This window comes from Oncorhynchus kisutch, unplaced genomic scaffold (genome assembly GCF_002021735.2).
Source record: "Oncorhynchus kisutch isolate 150728-3 unplaced genomic scaffold, Okis_V2 Okis03b-Okis08b_hom, whole genome shotgun sequence".
Classification (NCBI taxonomy): Eukaryota; Metazoa; Chordata; class Actinopteri; order Salmoniformes; family Salmonidae; genus Oncorhynchus; species Oncorhynchus kisutch.
Window position 1 is genome coordinate 9,629,181 of NW_022261980.1, and position 25,319 is coordinate 9,654,499.

General features: G+C 49.0%; 1 protein-coding gene across 1 annotated transcript in view; it reads right to left on the minus strand.

Annotated features, from left to right (window-relative positions):
• Positions 1-7,657: 7,657 nt before the first annotated feature.
• LOC109888272 (mothers against decapentaplegic homolog 3-like) overlaps positions 7,658-25,319 on the minus strand; it is a 45,041-nt gene continuing 27,379 nt past the window's right edge. The window contains exons 5-8 of the mRNA XM_031812742.1: positions 21,670-21,882; positions 19,627-19,764; positions 19,242-19,386; positions 7,658-8,529 (exon numbers count right to left, since the gene is read on the minus strand). Coding sequence (XP_031668602.1) covers positions 8,406-8,529; positions 19,242-19,386; positions 19,627-19,764; positions 21,670-21,882 — 620 coding nt within the window. The 3' untranslated portion in view covers positions 7,658-8,405. The remainder of the gene's footprint in view (positions 8,530-19,241; positions 19,387-19,626; positions 19,765-21,669; positions 21,883-25,319) is intronic.

Sequence of the window (25,319 nt, forward strand, 5' to 3'; positions counted from 1 at the left end):
AGATTTGGACTGCCAGATTGTGAAGCGTGATTCATCACTCCAGAGTGAAACCCATTTCATGAAACTCCCAACTAACAGGTATTGTGCTGACGTTGCTTCTAGAGGCAGTTTGGAACTTAGTAGTGAGTGTTGCAACCGAGGACAGATGATTTTTTACACACTATGCGCTTCAGCGGTCCCGCTCTGTGAGCTTGTGTCCTATCACTTCACGGCTGAGCCGTTGTTGCTCCTAGACGTTTACAGTTGACCGGGGCAGCTCTAGCAGGGCAGAAATTTGACGAACTGAATTGTTGGAAAGCTGGCATTCTATGACGGTGCCACGCTGAAAGCTACGGAGCTCTTCGGTATGGCCATTCCACTGCCAATTTTTGTCTTTGGAGACTGCATGGCGGTGTGCTGGATTTTAATACACCTGTCAGCAACGGGTGTGGCCGAAATGGCCGAATCCACCAATTCGAAGGGGTGGACCATGGACCTGTTGAAGACCCCTGGGTTATAAACTATCCAGGTAAGCACTTTGTGCTTTACACCAGGGACTGAGTGGACTATTGGTCCTCAAAGTACAGTAGAATATCTGAACTAAAGCTCAAAACAGGAAGTCATGGATCATTGTACAATCCAGATTTTACCTCAGAGAATAAAATAAGTGTTCAAAGAATAATTCACACAGTAGATCATTTTAAGTCTTTGTAAATTGTTAAAAGAGAACTCTGAAAAACAGCATTAAAATAACATTATTCTATTGGTTTTAGGACTTGATTTCTGAACAGCTCTCAAGCTTAATGTGTCCCATTAGTTATCCCTACAGTATGTATATTTGATGTGGCTGAAATAATGTCAGCCAATGTAAAACATGGAGAATACCTACCGTTCATCTAGATAACTGCTGCCTGGAACAGAACAGAACAAAAGGACATGGAGAATACCTACCGTTCATCTAGATAACTGCTGCCTGGAACAGAACAGAACAAAAGGACATGGAGAATACCTACCGTTCATCTAGATAACTGCTGCCTGGAACAGAACATAACAAAAGGACATGGAGAATACCTACCGTTCATCTAGATAACTGCTGCCTGGAACAGAACATAACAAAAGGACATGGAGAATACCTACCGTTCATCTAGATAACTGCTGCCTGGAACAGAACAGAACAAAAGAACATGGAGAATACCTACCGTTCATCTAGATAACTGCTGCCTGGAACAGAACATAACAAAAGGACATGGAGATTACCTACCGTTCATCTAGATAACTGCTGCCTGGAACAGAACATAACAAAAGGACATGGAGAATACCTACCGTCCATCTAGATAACTGCTGCCTGGAACAGAACAGAACAAAAGGACATGGAGAATACCTACCGTTCATCTAGATAACTGCTGCCTGGAACAGAACATAACAAAAGGACATGGAGAATACCTACCGTTCATCTAGATAACTGCTGCCTGGAACAGAACAGAACAAAAGGACATGGAGAATACCTACCGTTCATCTAGATAACTGCTGCCTGGAACAGAACAGAACAAAAGGACATGGAGAATACCTACCGTTCATCTAGATAACTGCTGCCTGGAACAGAACAGAACAAAAGGACATGGAGAATACCTACCGTTCATCTAGATAACTGCTGCCTGGAACAGAACAGAACAAAAGGACATGGAGAATACCTACCGTTCATCTAGATAACTGCTGCCTGGAACAGAACAGAACAAAAGGACATGGAGAATACCTACCGTTCATCTAGATAACTGCTGCCTGGAACAGAACATAACAAAAGGACATGGAGAATACCTACCGTTCATCTAGATAACTGCTGCCTGGAACAGAACAGAACAAAAGGACATGGAGAATACCTACCGTTCATCTAGATAACTGCTGCCTGGAACAGAACATAACAAAAGGACATGGAGAATACCTACCGTTCATCTAGATAACTGCTGCCTGGAACAGAACAGAACAAAAGGACATGGAGAATACCTACCGTTCATCTAGATAACTGCTGCCTGGAACAGAACATAACAAAAGGACATGGAGAATACCTACCGTTCATCTAGATAACTGCTGCCTGGAACAGAACATAACAAAAGGACATGGAGAATACCTACTGTTCATCTAGATAACTGCTGCCTGGAACAGAACATAACAAAAGGACATGGAGAATACCTACCGTTCATCTAGATAACTGCTGCCTGGAACAGAACAGAACAAAAGGACATGGAGAATACCTACCGTTCATCTAGATAACTGCTGCCTGGAACAGAACATAACAAAAGGACATAGAGAATACCTACCGTTCATCTAGATAACTGCTGCCTGGAACAGAACAGAACAAAAGAACATGGAGAATACCTACCGTTCATCTAGATAACTGCTGCCTGGAACAGAACATAACAAAAGGACATAGAGAATACCTACCGTTCATCTAGATAACTGCTGCCTGGAACAGAACATAACAAAAGGACATGGAGAATACCTACCGTTCATCTAGATAACTGCTGCCTGGAACAGAACAGAACAAAAGGTCGACAGCAAAATGTCTGTAAAAAGCAAGAAAATATCAATAAAAAATAAAAATAAATGTTTTGCTCTTCTTTGGTGTGTGAATAAACTTAAAGATGCACTATGCAGAAATCGCTCCGGAATGTCCTGGTTGCTAAAATTCGAATAGTTTGCCTAATTTCGGTTCATGGGACAAAATAAGCAAGTAGTGGGGTCTCCCGGGTGGCGCAGTGGTCCAGGGCACTGCATCGCAGCACTAGCTGTGCCACCAGAGACTCTGGGTTCGCGCCCAGGCTCTGTCGCAGCCGGCCGCTCCGTGGGGCGACGCACAATTTGCCTAGCGTCGTCCGGGTTAGGGAGGGTTTGGCCAGTAGGGATATCCTTATCTCATCTCGCACCAGAGACTCGTGGCGGGCCGCCAGGTGCACGGTGTTTCCTCCGACACAGTGGTGCGGCTGGCTTCCGGATTGGATGAGCACTGTGTTTAGAAGCAGTGAGGCTTGGTTGGGTTGTGTTTCGGAGGACGCATAGCTTTCGATCTTCGTCTCTCCCAAGCCGTACGGGAGTTGTAGCAATGAGACAAGATAGTAGCCACTTTTTATTAGATTTTTTATTTCACCTTTATTTAACCAGGTAGGCTAGTTGAGAACACCTTTATTTAACCAGGTAGGCTAGTTGAGAACACCTTTATTTAACCAGGTAGGGTAGTTGAGAACACCTTTATTTAACCAGGTAGGCTAGTTGAGAACACCTTTATTTAACCAGGTAGGCTAGTTGAGAACACCTTTATTTAACCAGGTAGGCTAGTTGAGAACACCTTTATTTAACCAGGTAGGCTAGTTGAGGACACCTTTATTTAACCAGGTAGGGTAGTTGAGAACAAGTTCTCATTTGCAACTGCGACCTGGCCAAGATAAAGCATAGCAGTGTGAGCAGACAACAAAGAGTTACACATGGAGTAAACAATTAACAAGTCAATAACACAAAAGGAAGAAAAAAGGGGGAGTCTATATACATTGTGTGCAAAAGGCATGAGGAGGTAGGCGAATAATTACAATTTTGCAGATTAACACTGGAGTGATAAATGATCAGATGGTCATGTACAGGTAGAGATATTGGTGTGCAAAAGAGCAGAAAAGTAAATAAATAAAAACAGTATGGGGATGAGGTAGATAAAAATGGGTGGGCTATTTACCAATAGACTATGTACAGCTGCAGCGATCGGTTAGCTGCTCAGATAGCAGATGTTTGAAGTTGGTGAGGGAGATGAAAGTCTCCAACTTCAGCGATTTTTGCAATTCGTTCCAGTCACAGGTAGCAGAGAACTGGAACGAAAGGCGGCCAAATGAGGTGTTGGCTTTAGGGATGATCAGTGAGATACACCTAACCACTAACAATTGGATACCAAGAAATTGGGGAGAAAAGGGGGTAAAATAAAAATAAGCAAGTAGTGCATAGAATCAATGTACTATCTAAACCGCTGTGAAATCTCTTTTCCAAAACCAAACACATTGTATTTCCCACTGTTTCAACCTGGTGTACAAAACCTAAAGTAAGAGAGGAAAAAACTCAAAACTTAAGAACGGGAAGCATAGAAATATCAAGCATAGAACCGATTTACCACTTCTTGGACTTGCTTTCCATGACAATGACTGATCTATAACTCATATTACTATGTGAATTTGATAAGGGCGCCCCCCAAAAAATCACATCTAGCAGCATTAAATGTATAGACTTGGTCCTAGCTAATAAAATGATAATAGGCTACACCGGAATCGGTTGAGATATGTATTTTTTTATTAAAAGACCAACAATAACAGATACAAGTATGATGCATCATTTCGACAACATTTCCTATGCAAAAAAAAAAGGATATATATTTATACAAAATGACATTAAAAGATTTGGGAGCATAAAAAGAACAAACAACTAATACACACAGAATAGTACAGGTGGAAACAAGAACAAGCAATACAACTTGAAGAGCAGATTAAAAACATTTCTTTGCTAATAAAATATATTCTATCAGGTAAATGCATGTACCATTGGATTTTCAATGGTCCTATAGGACGGTGAATTTGGGTTCAGTTCACCTGGACACTTGGGGACAGCTTTACAAAAGAGCAAATCTCTTTCTCCAGATCGGTAGATACTACTTTTTCTGAAATGTCCTTGTAGGACAATGTACATGGAGAGCAGTATAACAGTATAACCTCATACACACTGCTCTGTGTCACTGTAATGTTAACGGCTAGCACCGTTGGCTTAGCATCAATGTAATGTTAACTGCTAGCAGCTCGCACCGTTGGGTTAGCATCACTAATGTCAACAGCTAGCACCGTTGGGTTAGCATCACTATAATGATAACGGCTAGCAGTTAGCACCGTTGGGTTAGCATCACTAATGTTAACAGCTAGCACCGTTGGGTTAGCATCACTGTAACGATAACGGCTAGCAGTTATCACCGTTGGGTGAGCGTCAAGACAGAAGCATGCGCTTGGTCAATGCACTTAAGTAACTAAGTGCTGTAGGAGACCATGGTTCAATTCCCTCCACCTTGACCAAGCACCCCCATACAGTAAGATGGGAATGGAAACACCCAAAACACAGACCACTCCTAATAAAGACAAATGGGCTGCATCTGGAATGGCACGTAGTGCACTACTTTTGACCAGCGCCCTATGGGTAGTAGTGCACTACTTTTGACCAGCGCCCTTATGGGTAGTAGTGCACTACTTTTGACCAGCGCCCTATGGGTAGTAGTGCACTACTTTTGACCAGCGCCCTATGGGTAGTAGTGCACCATGTAGGGAATAGGGTGCCATTCCAGACAGTGCAGTCTTCAGTGAGGGGATTGTAATAATAAGCGGTGCTGTCGGTCATTACAGGGAGATCTGATCTCCCCCTACATCCCTTCTGTCCTCCTCTAGCCCAAAACCATCAGGATCACAATGGTCATATTCATAGAAACACACACTCATACACTTCCAGGTACACAGTAAGAAGGCTTAAAATCCTGCATTTCATAAGAGGAGTAGAGTATTGAAGAAAGTACAGACTGTCAGAAAGGGGACTTGGTCCTACTATGTACATTACCAGGGTCGGGCTAACGTTTCCCTTAAAACAAAATAAAACTAAACTACATCTGCATTCCCCCAAAACATTGTCCTCTCCACCTGACAGCAGTGTCTCAATCGCCGTGACGACATCAGGAGCAGAGCATATAATGCTATACCATCCCCTTTTTACAAAAATACTTGGTAGCAAAATAGAATCTACATTACAAAAGAAAGGGGACGAGTGTGAAAATAAGCATGCATCAGATTTTTTTTCTAGATGTATATACACGTGTGTTTTTTGGGGGTGAGAGTAGCACCCCCTGCTGGATCTGAGTGAGTACTACATCAAAGAAACAGTGATGAAACAACACTAATAATACAGACCATAGTACAGGTTCCACTCTTACCCACAGTTATCACTTCCAGGGGAACCCATGGAGTCCTAGAAAATGTGCAGATTGAGACAGGTATCAGCCAAGGACGGGGGTATGGCAACTGGTGTGTGTGTGTGAGAGAGAGAGATCAGACTAGCTAGCTTTTAACAAGCGATAGTGCACCTCTCAGGGTTTTCACATCAGCACCATACAGTCTTGCATGGCGTTTCATTACAAAATACAGAACATTACACTTCTGTAGTAAAATAGAGATGAGAAAGGAACACTCCTGTATCTATAGTCCAGGATACTTAGCTTAATCCTAGGTTCTGAGAACAACAGCTGACTGGCAACACTCTGCAATGCCCATAAGCAGTCAATAGTCACTTTTCCAAAATGGACACTAAGAATTGCCCCTTGAAGTATGTTTGCTTATATAATGATTGGATCAACTATTCCCAGACTTTGAGATTTCTTGTAAAAATGCAGGGGCAACGTCGCTCAACACGACCATTGCCATGACAAAAGTTTGTGTCAAGGCCTCCCGAGTCGCTCAGCGGTCTAAGGCCTGAGCCGTCACTGCAGACCTGGGTTCGATCTCAGGCAGTGTCACAAACGACTGTGACCGGGAGCCTCATAGGGCAGCGCACAATTGGCCCAGTGTTGTCCGGGTTAGCGGAGTGTTTGGCAGGTGGGGCTTTATTTGCCTGATCGCGCTCTAGCGACTCTTAGTGGCGGGCCGGGCGCCTACAGGCTGACCTCGGTCGTCAGTTGAACAATGTTTTCTGACACAATGGTGCAGCTGGCTTCTGGGTTTAAGTGGGCGGGTGTTAAGAAGTGCGGCTTGGCGTGTCATATTTCGGGGGATGTACGGCTCGACCTACACCTCTCCCGAGCCCATTGGGGAGTTGCAGCGATGACACAAGATCGTAATTGGATCGCAATTAGATGTCACGAAATTGCAGAGAAAAAGGGGGTAAAATACAAAAAAACTATTTTTGTAAAGTTCTAATTTTGTCAAATGCTATGGATAATCAAACCACAGTTTCAGATGTATTGAGAAATACACTGCTATGTCAAACTCCTCAGACAGTCAGAGGATATCTGGGTGACAGTTCAAATCCACAACCCAATGGTCTCTGACTGTGCGGGAAAGAGATTTGGCGCGCTTCCAAAAAGACCTCGCCTAAAAGCTTCTTACTAGATTTCCCTTTACACACTACTCAGAAGTGGCAAGGGAGGAACATATTTCATCACGACAAATTCATATATTTTCAATCAGCTAACAAATGGGCGGCATTCTACAAATTTGCAACAAAAAGACAACGAAAAAAAAACTGCCAACCATAGAAAGTCTCCACTGAAATGTGTAAAACTTCATGTTCTTCTAGCATGCTATATAAAAAGCAGTATCACTCACCATTCCGAAACACCCAATCTAGTAATTACCTAGCAGCGCTACATAAACATATGTACAACTAACAATGATAACAAAAACAGAAAAGAAAAATGGAGGAATCTCATGCCTTAAAATGTCCCATGCTACAGCGGTGTTGGCACTAGATGCCGACATATTAATCATGTTCAATAAAAAACATGTCTATGACATAGAGGCGATAACAACGCCTTCCTGTTTTAATGCACACGCCCCCTTTTGCCACAAACATGTACAAAAAAAAACGTTAAAAAAGTGCTGTCAGTTGGTGTGGATGGGGAGAGTATGTGACAGACGAGGGTTGGGGAGAGTTGGGGAGAGTATGTGACAGACGAGGGTTGGGGAGAGTATGTGACAGACGAGGGTTGGGGAGAGTATGTGACAGACGAGGGTTGGGGAGAGTATGTGACAGACGAGGGTTGGGGAGAGTATGTGACAGACGAGGGTTGGGGAGAGTATGTGACAGACGAGGGTTGGGGAGAGTATGTGACAGACGAGGGTTGGGGAGAGTTGGGGAGAGTATGTGACAGACGAGGGTTGGGGAGAGTATGTGACAGACGAGGGTTGGGGAGAGTATGTGACAGACGAGGGTTGGGGAGAGTTGGGGAGAGTATGTGACAGACGAGGGTTGGGGAGAGTATGTGACAGACGAGGGTTGGGGAGAGTTGGGGAGAGTATGTGACAGACGAGGGTTGGGGAGAGTATGTGACAGACGAGGGTTGGGGAGAGTATGTGACAGACGAGGGTTGGGGAGAGTATGTGACAGACGAGGGTTGGGGAGAGTATGTGACAGACGAGGGTTGGGGAGAGTATGTGACAGACGAGGGTTGGGGAGAGTATGTGACAGACGAGGGTTGGGGAGAATATGTCTCAGACGAGGGTTGGGCTTTCTCAGCCTACAGGCTCTTCTTCCAAAGACACAAAGCCTTCTCTCAATACCTGCCGAACCCTTTCTGATCCTTTAGTTGATGTGTCTATGGTCTCTAGTCTGTTTAATTCACTGGTGCTGTGACAGAGACGGTGGAGAGAGTATTCCTACGACACGCTGGAGCAGCGGATGCTGGGGGAACCCATTTGCATGAGCACCTTGTCCAGCCACTGCAGGGGACCGTTGAGGTGCAGCTCGATCCAACAAGGGGTGCTGGTCACGGTCTGTCGCCTGGATAGAGACACCGAAGAGGAGGAGACATAAGAGACAGGATAGTTCACTGCAGGACACAATCAACTAGGATCTGGATTATACCTGTATGACAGTGACAAAGACTCATCCATTTTCTTGTAGGTTTTCAACACAGTGTGTGAGTTTGTGAATAAGACTTGCATAAGAACAGCCCTTAGCTTTGGTATATTGGCCATATACCACACGCCCTTGTGCCTTATTGCTTAAATATATCATACAACTCAAAGCAGATGATTCTCAGTGGGAGGAGGAACCGCCCCCATTTTTCGCCGAAATGACATACCCAAATCTAACTGTGTGTAACTCAGGCCCTAAAGCAAGGATATGCATGTTATTGGTACCATTTGAAAGGAAACACTTTGAAGTTTGTGGAAATGTGAAAGGAATGTAGTAGAACATAACAGATCTGGTAAAAGATAATCCAAAGACAAAAACAACAGTTCATTTGTATTTTTTTTGTACCATCATCTTTGAAATGCAAGAGAAAGGCCATAATGTATTATTCCAGCCCGGGTGCAATTTAGAATTTGGCCACTAGATGGCAGCAGTGTATGTGCAAAGTTTTAGACTGATACAAAGAACTATTGCATTTCTGTTCAAAACAAATGTGCCCAAATGTGCCTAAATTGTTTATGAATAACTTTTCATGTTCAAAAATTGTGTACTCTCCTTAAACAATAGCATGGTATTCATTCCTTGTAAGAGCTATTGCAAATTGAACAGTGCAGTTAGATTAACAAGAATTTCAATATCATATGTCTGTCCAGGGAAATTTTCTTGTTACTTAAAACCTCATGCTATTCGCATTAGCCTACGTTAGCTCAACAGTCCCATGGAAGGGTCAAAGATCCCGAAGAAATAGACTGGTCGAGATGTTTGTGCTGTTTTGCCAACCCCTGAGATCTGGAACCAGGCTAGCGTAGACTGGGCAGTAATACTACAGTGATCTGGAACCAGGCTAGCGTAGACTGGGCAGTAATACTACAGTGATCTGGAACCAGGCTAGCGTAGACTGGGCAGTAATACCACAGTGATCTGGAACCAGGCTAGCGTAGACTGGGCAGTAATACTACAGTGATCTGGAACCAGGCTAGCGTAGACTGTGCAGTAATACTACAGTGATCTGGAACCAGGCTAGTGTAGACTGGGCAGTAACACTACAGTGATCTGGAACCAGGCTAGAGTAGATGGGCAGTAATACACTACAGTGATCTGGAACCAGGCTAGTGTAGACTGGGCAGTAACACTACAGTGATCTGGAACCAGGCTAGCGTAGACTGGGCAATAACACTACAGTGATCTGGAACCAGGCTAGTGTAGACTGGGCAATAACACTACAGTGATCTGGAACCAGGCTAGTGTAGACTGGGCAGTAACACTACAGTGATCTGGAACCAGGCTAGCGTAGACTGGGCAGTAATACTACAGTGATAAAAGTCAACAGTGAACCATTGCGTTTCTGTCTGAAGGGACAAGGAGAGCACACGACGTCCCACCCTGGGACAGAAGCACAGTGCCACACTCCCTCAGTGCCTCCAGCCTGCCTCCGTGCCTGCCTCCCGCCAGCCTCCCTCCGCGTCTCCAGCCAGCCAGCCTCCCTCCCTCCCTCCGCGTCTCCAGCCAGCCAGCCTCCCTCCCTCCCTCCGCGTCTCCAGCCAGCCAGCCTCCCTCCCTCCCTCCCTCCGCGTCTCCAGCCAGCCAGCCTCCCTCCCTCCCTCCCTCCCTCCCTCCCTCCGCGTCTCCAGCCAGCCAGCCTCCCTCCCTCCCTCCGCGTCTCCAGCCAGCCAGCCTCCCTCCCTCCGCGTCTCCAGCCAGCCAGCCAGCCTCCCTCCCTCCCTCCCTCCCTCCGCGTCTCCAGCCAGCCAGCCTCCCTCCCTCCGCGTCTCCAGCCAGCCAGCCTCCCTCCCTCCCTCCCTCCCTCCCTCCCTCCGCGTCTCCAGCCAGCCAGCCTCCCTCCCTCCGCGTCGCCAGCCTCCCTCCCTCCCTCCGCGTCGCCAGCCTCCCTCCGCGTCGCCAGCCTCCCTCCCTCCCTCCGCGTCGCCAGCCTCCCTCCCTCCGCGTCGCCAGCCTCCCTCCCTCCCTCCGCGTCGCCAGCCTCCCTCCCTCCCTCCGCGTCGCCAGCCTCCCTCCATCCCTCCCTCCGCGTCGCCAGCCTCCCTCCATCCCTCCGCGTCACCAGCCTCCCTCCCTCCCTCCGCGTCGCCAGCCTCCCTCCCTCCCTCCGCGTCGCCAGCCTCCCTCCCTCCGCGTCGCCAGCCTCCCTCCCTCCGCGTCGCCAGCCTCCCTCCCTCCCTCCGCGTCTCCAGCCTCCCTCCGCGTCTCCAGCCTCCCTCCCTCCCCCCGCGTCTCCAGCCTCCCCCCGTGTCTCCAGCCTCCCCCGCTCTACCCTCCCCTCTTTCCTGCATTCCATCCCCCTTACACAACTCCCTCTCTGTCTCAGCCCTGTGTGCTGGTCTGAGCTGGTCTATTTCTTATTGTGGAAACGCATGTAAAATTTATCAATGGCTGCTGATGGAAAACGTCTGTACAAATGTACCTACGGCATGCGCATGATTAGTTCATTACAACTAAATATTTGAGTGAGGAACTGCACAGGGGAAAAAGAAGCATCGCTGGGCAGTGACTAAACATGAACCCATCGGTAGATTAAAGCAAGAGACAATGCTTCATTATGTTGTTTCCATTCTCTCCCCCTCACGTTCCCTTGGCCTCACGTTCCCTTGGCCTCACGTTCCCTTGGCGTCATGGCACTTCATTATGTTGTTTCCATTCTCTCCCCTCACGTTCCCTTGGCGTCACGTTCCCTTGGCCTCACGTTCCCTTGGCCTCACGTTCCCTTGGCCTCACGTTCCCTTGGCCTCACGTTCCCTTGGCCTCACGTTCCCTTGGCGTCATGGCACTTCATTATGTTGTTTCCATTCTCTCCCCTCACGTTCCCTTGGCGTCACGTTCCCTTGGCGTCACGTTCCCTTGGCGTCACGTTCCCTTGGCGTCCTGGCACTTCATTATGTTGTTTCCATTCTCTCCCCCTCATGTTCCCTTGGCGTCACGTTCCCTTGGCGTCACGTTCCCTTGGCATCATGGCACTTCATTATGTTGTTTCCATTCTCTTCCCCTCACGTTCCCTGGGCGTCCTGGCACTTCATTATGTTGTTTCCATTCTCTCCCCCTCACGTTCCCTTGGCGTCATGGCACTTCATTATGTTGTTTCCATTCTCTCCCCCTCACGTTCCCTTGGCGTCATGGCACTTCATTATGTTGTTTCCATTCTCTTCCCCTCACGTTCCCTTGGCGTCCTGGCACTTCATTATGTTGTTTCCATTCTCTCCCCCTCACGTTCCCTTGGCGTCATGGCACTTCATTATGTTGTTTCCATTCTCTTCCCCTCACGTTCCCTTGGCGTCATGGCACTTCATTATGTTGTTTCCATTCCCTCACTGTGTGTCTGCCAGGCCAGAGAACTACTAGCAGTCATACTCCTGCTTCCCTCACTGTGTGTCTGCCAGGCCAGAGAACTACTAGCAGCCATACTCCTGCTTCCCTCACTGTGTGTCTGCCAGGCCAGAGAACTACTAGCAGCCATACTCCTGCTTCCCTCACTGTGTGTCTGCCAGGCCAGAGAACTACTAGCAGTCATACTCCTGCTTCCCTCACTGTGTGTCTGCCAGGCCAGAGAACTACTAGCAGCCATACTCCTGCTTCCCTCACTGTGTGTCTGCCAGGCCAGAGAACTACTAGCAGTCATACTCCTGCTTCCCTCACTGTGTGTCTGCCAGGCCAGAGAACTACTAGCAGTCATACTCCTGCTTCCCTCACTGTGTGTCTGCCAGGCCAGAGAACTACTAGCAGCCATACTCCTGCTTCCCTCACTGTGTCTCTGCCAGGCCAGAGAACTACTAGCAGCCATACTCCTGCTTCCCTCACTGTGTGTCTGCCAGGCCAGAGAACTACTAGCAGTCATACTCCTGCTTCCCTCACTGTGTGTCTGCCAGGCCAGAGAACTACTAGCAGTCATACTCCTGCTTCCCTCACTGTGTGTCTGCCAGGCCAGAGAACTACTAGCAGCCATACTCCTGCTTCCCTCACTGTGTGTCTGCCAGGCCAGAGAACTACTAGCAGTCATACTCCTGCTTCCCTCACTGTGTGTCTGCCAGGCCAGAGAACTACTAGCAGCCATACTCCTGCTTCCCTCACTGTGTGTCTGCCAGGCCAGAGAACTACTAGCAGCCATACTCCTGCTTCCCTCACTGTGTGTCTGCCAGGCCAGAGAACTTCTAGCAGCCATACTCCTGCTTCCCTCACTGTGTGTCTGCCAGGCCAGAGAACAACTAGCAGCCATAATCCAGCACAGTCCACAGTGATGAATGATACATCAATTCAGCAGCTCTGTCTGTCAGAGCACTTCATCATTATAGGGGATGAAAAGAAGAGAGGAGGACGAGAAGAAGAGGAGGAGAAGAGAGAGGTGGAGGAGGAGAAGAGGAGGAGAAGAAGAAGAGGAGAAGAGAGAGGTGGAGGAGGAGAAGAGGAGGAGAAGAAGAAGAGGAGAAGAGAGAGGTGGAGGAGGAGGAGGAGGAGAAGAGGAGAAGAGAGAGGAGGAGAAGAGGAGAAGAGAGAGGTGGAGAAGAGAGAGGTGGAGAAGAGAGAGGTGGAGAAGAGAGAGGAGGAGAAGAGAGAGGAGGAGAAGAGGAGAAGAGAGAGGTGGAGAAGAGAGAGGTGGAGAAGAGAGAGGTGGAGAAGAGAGAGGTGGAGAAGAGAGAGGAGGAGTAGAGAGAGGAGGAGTAGAGAGAGGAGGAGTAGAGAGAGGAGGAGTAGAGAGAGGCGGAGTAGAAGAGAGAGGCGGAGAAGAGAGAGGCGGAGAAGAGAGAGGCGGAGAAGAGAGAGGCGGAGAAGAGAGAGGCGGAGAAGAGAGAGGCGGAGAAGAGAGAGGCGGAGAAGAGAGAGGCGGAGAAGAGAGAGGCGGAGAAGAGAGAGGCGGAGAAGAGAGAGGCGGAGAAGAGAGAGGCGGAGAAGAGAGAGGCGGAGAAGAGAGAGGAGGAGTAGAGAGAGGAGGAGTAGAGAGGAGGAGGAGAAGCGAGAGGAGGAGAAGAGAGAGGAGGAGAAGCGAGAGGCGGAGAAGAGAGAGGCGGAGAAGAGAGAGGCGGAGAAGAGAGAGGCGGAGAAGAGAGGCGGAGAAGAGAGGAGGAGAAGAGAGAGGTGGAGAAGAGAGAGGTGGAGAAGAGAGAGGCGGAGAAGAGAGAGGCGGAGAAGAGAGAGGAGGAGAAGAGAGAGGTGGAGAAGAGAGAGGAGGAGAAGAGAGAGGTGGAGAAGAGAGAGGAGAAGAAGAGAGAGGTGGAGAAGAGAGAGGTGGAGAAGAGAGAGGTGGAGAAGAGAGAGGTGGAGAAGAGAGAGGTGGAGAAGAGAGAGGTGGAGAAGAGAGAGGTGGAGAAGAGAGAGGTGGAGAAGAGAGAGGTGGAGAAGAGAGAGGTGGAGAAGAGAGAGGTGGAGAAGAGAGAGGAGGAGTAGAGAGAGGAGGAGTAGAGAGAAGGAGTAGAAGAGAGAGGAGGAGAAGCGAGAGGAGGAGTAGAGAGAGGAGGAGTAGAGAGAAGGAGTAGAGAGGAGGAGGAGAAGAGAGAGGAGGAGAAGAGAGAGGAGGAGAAGCGAGAGGAGGAGAAGAGAGAGGCGGAGAAGAGAGAGGCGGAGAAGAGAGAGGCGGAGAAGAGAGAGGTGGAGAAGAGAGAGGTGGAGAAGAGAGGAGGAGAGAGAGGTGGAGAGAGAGGAGGAGAAGAGAGAGGCGGAGAAGAGAGAGGAGAAGAGAGAGGCGGAGAAGAGAGAGGAGAAGAGAGAGGTGGAGAAGAGAGAGGTGGAGAAGAGAGAGGTGGAGAAGAGAGAGGTGGAGAAGAGAGAGGTGGAGAAGAGAGAGGTGGAGAAGAGAGAGGTGGAGAAGAGAGAGGTGGAGAAGAGAGAGGTGGAGAAGAGAGAGGTGGAGAAGAGAGAGGAGGAGTAGAGAGAGGAGGAGTAGAGAGAAGGAGTAGAGAGGAGGAGTAGAAGAGAGAGGAGGAGAAGCGAGAGGAGGAGTAGAGAGAGGAGGAGTAGAGAGAAGGAGTAGAGAGGAGGAGGAGAAGAGAGAGGAGGAGAAGAGAGAGGAGGAGAAGCGAGAGGAGGAGAAGCGAGAGGAGGAGAAGAGAGAGGCGGAGAAGAGAGAGGCGGAGAAGAGAGAGGAGGAGAAGAGAGAGGTGGAGAAGAGAGGAGGAGAGAGAGGTGGAGAGAGAGGAGGAGAAGAGAGAGGCGGAGAAGAGAGAGGAGAAGAGAGAGGCGGAGAAGAGAGAGGAGAAGAGAGAGGTGGAGAAGAGAGAGGTGGAGAAGAGAGAGGTGGAGAAGAGAGAGGTGGAGAAGAGAGAGGTGGAGAAGAGAGAGGTGGAGAAGAGAGAGGTGGAGAAGAGAGAGGTGGAGAAGAGAGAGGTGGAGAAGAGAGAGGTGGAGAAGAGAGAGGTGGAGAAGAGAGAGGAGGAGAAGAGAGAGGAGGAGAAGAGAGAGGAGGAGTAGAGAGAGGAGGAGTAGAGAGAGGAGGAGTAGAGAGAAGGAGCAGAGAGGAGGAGTAGAAGAGAGAGGAGGAGAAGCGAGAGGAGGAGAAGAGAGAGGCGGAGAAGAGAGAGGCGGAGAAGAGAGAGGCGGAGAAGAGAGAGGCGGAGAAGAGAGAGGCGGAGAAGAGAGAGGCGGAGAAGAGAGAGGCGGAGAAGAGAGAGGCGGAGAAGAGAGAGGCGGAGAAGAGAGAGGAGAAGAGAGAGGCGGAGAAGAGAGAGAGGAGAAGAGAGGTGGAGAAGAGAGAGGTGGAGAAGAGAGAGGTGGAGAAGAGAGAGGTGGAGAAGAGAGAGGTGGAGAAGAGAGAGGTGGAGAAGAGAGAGGTGGAGAAGAGAGAGGTGGAGAAGAGAGAGGTGGAGAAGAGAGAGGTGGAGAAGAGAGAGGTGGAGAAGAGAGAGGTGGAGAAGAGAGAGGTGGAGAAGAGAGAGGTGGAGAGAGAGGAGGAGAAGAGAGAGGTGGAGAGAGAGGAGGAGAAGAGAGAGGAGAAGAGAGAGAGGAGAAGGCCAGAGAACTACTAGCAGTCATACTCCTGCTTCCCTCACTGTGTGTCTGCCAGGCCAGAGAACTACTAGCAGCCATACTCCTGCTTCCCTCACTGTGTCTCTGCCAGGCCAGAGAACTACTAGCAGCCATACTCCTGCTTCCCTCACTGTGTGTCTGCCAGGCCAGAGAACTACTAGCAGTCATACTCCTGCTTCCCTCACTGTGTGTCTGCCAGGCCAGAGAACTACTAGCAGCCATACTCCTGCTTCCCTCACTGTGTGTCTGCCAGGCCAGAGAACTACTAGCAGCCATACTCCTGCTTCCCTCACTGTGTGTCTGCCAGGCCAGAGAACTTCTAGCAGCCATACTCCTGCTTCCCTCACTGTGTGTCTGCCAGGCCAGAGAACTACTAGCAGCCATACTCCTGCTTCCCTCAATGTGTGTCTGCCAGGCCAGAGAACTACTAGCAGCCATACTCCTGCTTCCCTCAATGTGTGTCTGCCAGGACAGAGAACAACTAGCAGCCATAATCCAGCACAGTCCACAGTGATGAATGATACATCAATTCAGCAGCTCTGTCTGTCAGAGCACTTCATCATTATAGGGGATGAAAAGAAGAGAGGAGGACGAGAAGAAGAGGAGGAGAAGAGAGAGGTGGAGGAGGAGAAGAGGAGGAGAAGAAGAAGAGGAGAAGAGAGAGGTGGAGGAGGAGGAGGAGGAGAAGAGGAGAAGAGAGAAGAGGAGAAGAGAGAGGTGGAGAAGAGAGAGGTGGAGAAGAGAGAGGAGGAGAAGAGGAGAAGAGAGAGGTGGAGAAGAGAGAGGTGGAGAAGAGAGAGGTGGAGAAGAGAGAGGTGGAGAAGAGAGAGGTGGAGAAGAGAGAGGAGGAGAAGAGGAGAAGAGAGAGGTGGAGAAGAGAGAGGTGGAGAAGAGAGAGGTGGAGAAGAGAGAGGTGGAGAAGAGAGAGGTGGAGAAGAGAGAGGTGGAGAAGAGAGAGGTGGAGAAGAGAGAGGAGGAGTAGAGAGAGGAGGAGTAGAGAGAGGAGGAGTAGAGAGAGGAGGAGTAGAGAGAGGAGGAGTAGAGAGAGGAGGAGTAGAGAGAGGAGGAGGAGGAGAAGAGAGAGGCGGAGAAGAGAGAGGAGGAGAAGAGAGAGGCGGAGAAGAGAGAGGCGGAGAAGAGAGAGGAGGAGAAGAGAGAGGAGGAGAAGAGAGAGGTGGAGAAGAGAGAGGTGGAGAAGAGAGAGGAGGAGAAGAGAGAGGAGGAGAGAGAGGTGGAGAAGAGAGAGGAGGAGAAGAGAGAGGCGGAGAAGAGAGAGGAGGAGAAGAGAGAGGAGGAGAAGAGAGAGGTGGAGAAGAGAGAGGTGGAGAAGAGAGAGGTGGAGAAGAGAGAGGTGGAGAAGAGAGAGGAGGAGAAGAGAGAGGTGGAGAAGAGAGAGGTGGAGAAGAGAGAGGAGGAGAAGAGAGAGGAGGAGAAGAGAGAGGTGGAGAAGAGAGAGGTGGAGAAGAGAGAGGAGGAGAAGAGAGAGAGGAGAAGAGAGAGAGGAGAAGAGAGAGGAGAAGAGAGAGGAGGAGAAGAGAGAGGTGGAGAAGAGAGAGGTGGAGAAGAGAGAGGTGGAGAAGAGAGAGGTGGAGAAGAGAGAGGTGGAGAAGAGAGAGGTGGAGAAGAGAGAGGTGGAGAAGAGAGAGGTGGAGAAGAGAGAGGAGGAGAAGAGAGAGGAGGAGAAGAGAGAGGAGGAGAAGCGAGAGGAGGAGAAGAGAGAGGCGGAGAAGAGAGAGGCGGAGAAGAGAGAGGCGGAGAAGAGAGAGGCGGAGAAGAGAGAGGCGGAGAAGAGAGAGGCGGAGAAGAGAGAGGCGGAGAAGAGAGAGGCGGAGAAGAGAGAGGCGGAGAAGAGAGAGGCGGAGAAGAGAGAGGAGGAGAAGAGAGAGGAGGAGAAGAGAGGAGGAGAGAGAGGTGGAGAAGAGAGAGGAGGAGAAGAGAGAGGAGGAGAAGAGAGAGGAGGAGAAGAGAGAGGGGAGAAGAGAGGCGGAGAAGAGAGGCGGAGAAGAGAGAGGCGGAGAAGAGAGAGGCGGAGAAGAGAGAGGCGGAGAAGAGAGAGGCGGAGAAGAGAGAGGCGGAGAAGAGAGAGGCGGAGAAGAGAGAGGCGGAGAAGAGAGAGGCGGAGAAGAGAGAGGCGGAGAAGAGAGAGGCGGAGAAGAGAGAGGCGGAGAAGAGAGAGGCGGAGAAGAGAGAGAGGAGGAGAAGAGAGAGGAGGAGAAGAGAGAGGAGAAGAGAGAGAGGAGAAGAGAGAGAGGTGGAGAAGAGAGGTGGAGAAGAGAGAGGTGGAGAAGAGAGAGGTGGAGAAGAGAGAGGTGGAGAAGAGAGAGGTGGAGAAGAGAGAGAGGAGAAGAGAGAGGTGGAGAAGAGAGAGGTGGAGAAGAGAGAGGTGGAGAAGAGAGAGGTGGAGAAGAGAGAGGTGGAGAAGAGAGAGGTGGAGAGAGAGGAGGTGGAGAGAGAGGAGAAGAGAGAGAGAGAAGAAGAGAGAGAGGTGGAGAAGAGAGAGGAGGAGAAGAAAGAGGAGGAGAAGAGAGAGGTGGAGAAGAGAGAGGTGGAGAAGAGAGAGGTGGAGAAGAGAGAGGTGGAGAAGAGAGAGGTGGAGAAGAGAGAGGTGGAGAAGAGAGAGGTGGAGAAGAGAGAGGTGGAGAAGAGAGAGGAGGAGAAGAAAGAGGAGGAGAAGAGAGAGGAGGAGAAGAGAGAGGTGGAGAAGAGAGAGGTGGAGAAGAGAGAGGAGGAGAAGAGAGAGGAGGAGAAGAGAGAGGAGGAGAAGAGAGAGGTGGGTAGCTGTGATTACAATAGATTAATGCTTATTGTTCTAGGAATACAGAGGGGGAAGCAAGGACTTGATAAAAGGCCTCTAGAGTGTAAGGACCGACTCCTGCATGAACCACTGTCTACAATAACCTATCAGGGAGTTCTGTCTCTGCATGAGCCACTGTCTACAATAACCTATCAGGGAGTTCTGTCTCTGCATGAGCCACTGTCTACAAGAACCTATCAGGGAGTTCTGTCTCTGCATGAGCCACTGTCTACAATAACCTATCAGGGAGTTCTGTCTCTGCATGAGCCACTGTCTACAAGAACCTATCAGGGTGTTCTGTCTCTGCTACCATCAGACTCCTGCATGAGCCACTGTCTACAATAACCTATCAGGGTGTTCTGTCTCTGCATGAGCCACTGTATACAAGAACCTATCAGGGAGTTCTGTCTCTGCTACCATCAGACTCCTGCATGAACCACTGTCTACAAGAACCTATCAGGGAGTTCTGTCTCTGCTACCATCAGACTCCTGCATGAACCACTGTCTACAATAACCTATCAGGGTGTTCTGTCTCTGCTACCATCAGACTCCTGCATGAACCACTGTCTACAATAACCTATCAGGGTGTTCTATTTAATATCCCAGACTGTCCCTGCACCCCTCAGCCATCCCACATAGTTATTTAACCTTGCACCCCTCAGCCATCCCACATAGTTTCTCCATTCCTGTACCGTCTCATCTGAATCACCTAGTCAGCTAATCAGGTAGGAGCATGGTATCAACGACCGACAGGGGTTGACTCTGGTTTAATACATGAACCCTTAATGAGAGCGTGTGGCTGTGGACTGTGTGTTACCTGTACTCTGCTCCCCAGCCCTTGACGAAGCTCATGCGGATGGTGCACATCCTGGTGAGCTGGTAGACCGCCTCGAAGCCCTGGTTCACCGACTGGGCCAGCAGGGCAGCAAACTCCTGGTTGTTAAAGATCTTCAGGTTGCAGCCTACGGAACCGTCACACAACCGTCCGACAAACCGTTACCGTCAAGACACAATGAATGAGGTGTGTGTGTGGGTGTCGTACGTGTGTGTGTGTGTGTCGTACGTGTGTGTGTGTGTCGTACGTGTGTTGGTGAGTGACCACAGTACGACAGTCATTGTGGAAATTAACCTACTGTGTGTCAACCTTTTGTCTCGCTCTCTTTGCCACACACACACACACACACACCCTTCTCAGCTCTCACCTGGGGGGATCTTGCAGACCGTGGCGGGGTGCCAGCCGTAACGCTGGTTACAGTTGGGACTCTGGACAAAGATGGCACTGTCGCTGAGGCACTCTGCAAACACCTCTCCTCCAATATAGTACAAACGTACCCCTCTGCCTGCAGACAAACAGAGAACCATCTGTCTAGAACCAGAACCACCCCTGATGTGAACACACAGACCATTCAATTCTGAACACGGATGACAACGAACATGTGATGTATACCTAAATACAGTGCATTCGCAAGGTATTCAGACACCTTGACTTTCCCCACTTTGTTACGTTACAGCCTTATTCTAAAAGGGATTAAATCATCCCTCATCAATCTACACACAATACCCCATAATGAGAAAGCAACATTTTTTATTTTACATTTTTTGCAAATGTATTAAAAACACTGAAATATCACATTTACATAAGTATTCAGACCCTTTACTCAGTACTTTGTTGAAGCACCTTTGGCAGCGATTACAGCCTTGTTTCTTCTTGGGTATGACACTGCAAGCGTGGCACAGCTGTATTTGGGGAGTTTCTCCCATTCTTCTCTGCAGATCCTCTCAAGCTCTGTCAGGTTGGATGGGGAGCGTCGCTGCACAGCTATTTTCAGGGATGTTCGATCAGGTTAAAGTCCAGCTTTGGCTGGGCCACTTAAGGACATTGAGACTTGTCCCAAAGCCAGTCCTGCGTTGTCTTGGCTGTGTGCTTAGGGTCGTTGTCCTGTTGGAAAATGAACCTTTTCCCCAGTCTGAGGTCCTGAGCGCTCTGGAGCAGGTTTTAATCAAGGATCTCTGTACTTTGCTCTGTTCATCTTTCCCTAGATCCTGACTAGTCTTCCAGTCCCTGCCGCTGAAAAACATCCCCACAGCATGATGCTGCCACCACCATGCTTCACCGTAGGGATAGTGCCAGGTTCCCTCCAGACGTGATGCTTGGCATTCAGATCAAAGAGTTGAATCTTGGTTTCATCAGACCAGAGAATTCTTTCTCATGGTCAGAGTCTTTAGGTGCCTTTTGGCAAACTCCAAGCGGGCTGTCATGTGCCTCTTACTGAGGAGTGGCTTCCGTCTGGCCACTCTACCATAAAGGCCTGATTGGTGGAGTGCTGCAGAGATGGGAGAACCTTCCAGATGTAATCCATCTCCACAGAGGAACTCTGGAGCTCTGTCAGAGTGACCATCGGGTTCTTGGTCACCTCCCTGACCAATGCCCTTCTCCCTCAATTGCTCAGTTTGGCCGGGCGGCCAGCTCTAGGAAGAGTCTTGGTGGTTCCAAACTTCTTCCATTTAAGAATGATGGAGGCCACTGTGTTCTTGGGGACCTTCAATGCTGTAGACATTTGTTTGGTACCCTTGCCCAGATCTGTGCCTCATGGCTTGGCTTTTGCCCTGACATGCACTGTCAACTGTGGGACCTTATATAGACAGGTGTGTGCGCCTTTACAAATCATGTCAAGTCAATTGAATTTACCACAGGTGGACTTGAATCAAGTTGTAGAAACATCTCAAGGATGATCAATGGAAATGATACCGCTGAGTTCAATTTCGAGTCTCATAGCAAAGGGTCTGAATACTTATGTAAATAAGGTATTCGTTTAAATTATTATAATTCTTTTATACATTTGCAAACATTTCTAAAACCTGTTAGTGCTTGGTCATTATGGGGTACTGTGTGTAATTAAATACATTTTAGAATAAATCTGTAACGTAACAAAATGTGGAAAAAGTCAAGATGTCTGAATACTTTCAGAATGCGCTGTATTTAGGAAACTTGTTCCCAAGTATCCCCCCCCCCCCCCCAAAAAAAAATTGGACATATGTGATCGTGTCTCACTGTAATCAAGGTATGAAATGGTTGTTATTTTCAAATACAATTTCATTTTGGGCTTAGCAGTGTACAAAATAATATAATTATGTTCTGGCCCCTTGACCATTCTCTCTGACAAAAATCGTCCCGTGTTGTGAATCTATTTGCCCATCCCCCGAGCTAAGCCCCCCCCCCCCCCTTATTTTCAAAGCGTCAGTACCGATGTGTCTGCGTGTCAGCTCCACAGCGGCGTTACGGTTGACGTTGGAGAGGAGGCCCAGGCAGAAGCGCTCTGAGTTGGAGGGGTCGGTGAAGCCGTCCACGGTGAGGGATGGCTGGGAGGCGTGGAAGGTCTCGCCCACCCGCTGGTTCAGCTCGTAGTAGGAGATAGAACACCAGAAGGCTGGTTCACAGTACATCACAGGCTGTAGGTCTGACAGACACAGGAGAGAAATGGGGAAACACTATTTAGATAGTTATTGAGCATCCTACTTGGGACTAAGCCTTTACCAATGTCATCTATATGGGACTACTACAGAGTAAAATACAGAACACAGAGAGCGAGAGTGACAGAGAGAGATAGAGACAGAGAGAGATAGAGACAGAGAGAGATAGAGACAGAGAGAGATAGAGACAGAGAGAGAGACAGAGAGAGATAGAGACAGAGACAGACAGAGATAGACAGACAGACAGAGACAGAGAGAGAGTGACAGAGAGAGATAGAGACAGAGAGAGACAGACAGACAGAGACAGAGAGAGATAGAGACAGAGATAGACAGACAGACAGAGACAGACAGAGATAGAGACAGAGATAGACAGACAGACAGAGACAGACAGAGATAGAGACAGAGATAGACAGACAGACAGAGATAGACAGAGATAGAGATAGACAGACAGACAGAGACAGAGAGAGATAGAGACAGAGATAGACAGACAGACAGAGACAGAGAGAGAGAGAGATAGAGACAGAGAGAGACAGAGACAGACAGAGATAGACAGACAGACAGAGATAGACAGACAGACAGAGACAGAGAGAGAGAGAGAGACAGAGAGAGATAGAGACAGAGACAGACAGAGATAGACAGACAGAGACAGAGAGAGAGAGAGAGTGACAGAGAGAGATAGAGACAGAGACAGACAGAGATAGACAGACAGACAGAGACAGAGAGAGAGAGACAGAGAGAGATAGAGACAGAGATAGACAGACAGACAGAGACAGAGAGAGAGAGAGAGAGAGACAGAGGTGGGTACAATGTGAAGATATAAAGATAGAGGGAAGAGAAAGGGAAACAGAAGTGAGGAGAAAATACACAGCTAGAGATAAAGATGGAGGGAGATAACAGCAGAGCCAGGGAAGTAGAGGATATAAAGATGGAGGGAGATAACAGCAGAGCCAGGGAAGTAGAGGATATAAAGACAGAGGGAGACTGAAGAGAGAGATAACAGCAGAGCCAGGGAAGTAGAGGATAAAGATGGAGGGAGAGAACAGCAGAGCCAGGGAAGTAGAGGATATAAAGACAGAGGGAGACTGAAGAGAGAGAGAACAGCAGAGCCAGGGAAGTAGAGTATAAAGATGGAGGGAGAGAACAGCAGAGCCAGGGAAGTAGAGGATATAAAGACAGAGGGAGACTGAAGAGAGAGAGAACAGCAGAGCCAGGGAAGTAGAGGACATAAAGACAGAAGGAGACTGAAGAGAGAGAGAACAGCAGAGCCAGGGAAGTAGAGGACATAAAGACAGAAGGAGACTGAAGAGAGAGAGAACAGCAGAGCCAGGGAAGTAGAGGACATAAAGATTGAATATGGAAAAAGAAAAGAGGGAGAAAAACAACCAGGACAAAGTCTGCCAGTTCCCTCGGCCCTCACGCAGAGACAGTGGAGACAACGGCAAATTACAGGGTTCCGTAACCAAAACATTCAGCAAACGCTTGCACAGTTCTCGTAACAGCAAAGATTTATTTTTACTTTTCCTTCCAACTACTTCCAACATTTACCTTTGAAGTACAGTGAACTGTCTGGGCCCATGTGAAGGACAGTGAACTGTCTGGGCCCATGTGAAGGACAGTGAACTGTCTGGGCTCATGTGAAGGACAGTGAACTGTCTGGGCTCATGTGAAGGACAGTGAACTGTCTGGGCTCATGTGAAGTACAGTGAACTGTCTGGGTCCATTTGAAGTACAGTGAACTGTCTGGGCCCATGTGAAGTACAGTGAACTGTCTGGGCCCATGTGAAGGACAGTGAACTGTCTGGGCCCATGTGAAAGACAGTGAACTGTCTGGGCCCATGTGAAGGACAGTGAACTGTCTGGGCCCATGTGAAGGACAGTGAACTGTCTGGGCCCATGTGAAGGACAGTGAACTGTCTGGGCCCATGTGAAGTACAGTGAACTGTCTGGGCCCATGTGAAGTACAGTGAACTGTCTGGGCCCATGTGAACGACAATGAACTGTCTGGGCTCATGTGAAGTACAGTGAACTGTCTGGGCCCATGTGAAGGACAATGAACTGTCTGGGCTCATGTGAAGTATAGTGAACTGTCTGGGCTCATGTGAAGTACAGTGAACTGTCTGGGCCCATGTGAAGTACAGTGAACTGTCTGGGCTCATGTGAAGTACAGTGAACTGTCTGGGCCCATGTGAAGTACAGAGAACTGTCTGGGTCCATGTGAAGGACAGAGAACTGTCTGGGTCCATGTGAAGGACAGAGAACTGTCTGGGTCCATGTGAAGGACAGAGAACTGTCTGGGTCCATGTGAAGGACAGAGAACTGTCTGGGTCCATGTGAAGGACAGTGAACTGTCTGGGCCCATGTGAAGTCCCAGTCTATTTGAAGGACAGTGAACTGTCTGAGCCCATGTGAAGGACAGTGAACTGTCTGGGTCCATGTGAAGGACAGTGAACTGTCTGGGTCCATGTGAAGGACAGTGAACTGTCTGGGTCCCTGTGAAGTACAGTGAACTGTCTGGGTCCCTGTGAAGTACAGTGAACTGTCTGGGTCCCTGTGAAGTACAGTGAACTGTCTGGGTTCATGTGAAGTCCCAGTCTATTTGAAGGACAGTGAACTGTCTGGGCTCATGTGAAGTACAGTGAACTGTCTGGGTCCATGTGAAGTACAGTGAACTGTCTGGGTTCATGTGAAGTCCCAGTCTATTTGAAGGACAGTGAACTGTCTGGGCCCATGTGAAGTACAGAGAACTGTCTGGGTCCATGTGAAGGACAGAGAACTGTCTGGGTCCATGTGAAGGACAGAGAACTGTCTGGGTCCATGTGAAGGACAGAGAACTGTCTGGGTCCATGTGAAGGACAGAGAACTGTCTGGGTCCATGTGAAGGACAGTGAACTGTCTGGGCCCATGTCAAGGACAGTGAACTGTCTGGGCCCATGTCAAGGACAGTGAACTGTCTGGGTCCATGTGAAGGACAGTGAACTGTCTGAGCCCATGTGAAGGACAGTCAACTGTCTGGGTCCCTGTGAAGGACAGTCAACTGTCTGGGTCCATGTGAAGGACAGTGAACTGTCTGGGCCCATGTGAAGGCCCAGTCTATTTGTTTTTTTCTATAGTAGCTTGGGCCAGTGATTTAATAAACAGGATGTTATCATTGATGTCAGTGTGGGCTGACTGAGTTGGCCACAGCTCTGGGCTCAGACCGGGTTTCCTCTGTTACAATACGGAGCAGTGGACTGGCTTCCCGAGGGAGGGCTGCGGTGCAACACTTGTCCACTAGTTAACACACACACAAACACACACACACAGTGTCTCAATCTCACAAATAAACATCCCCAAACAGACAACCAGCTAGCAATTTTTGTATTTGTTTTTTGTCCGAGGTAACTACACCAACAAACCAAAACATTCTCCTGCCCTCTCATCTCTC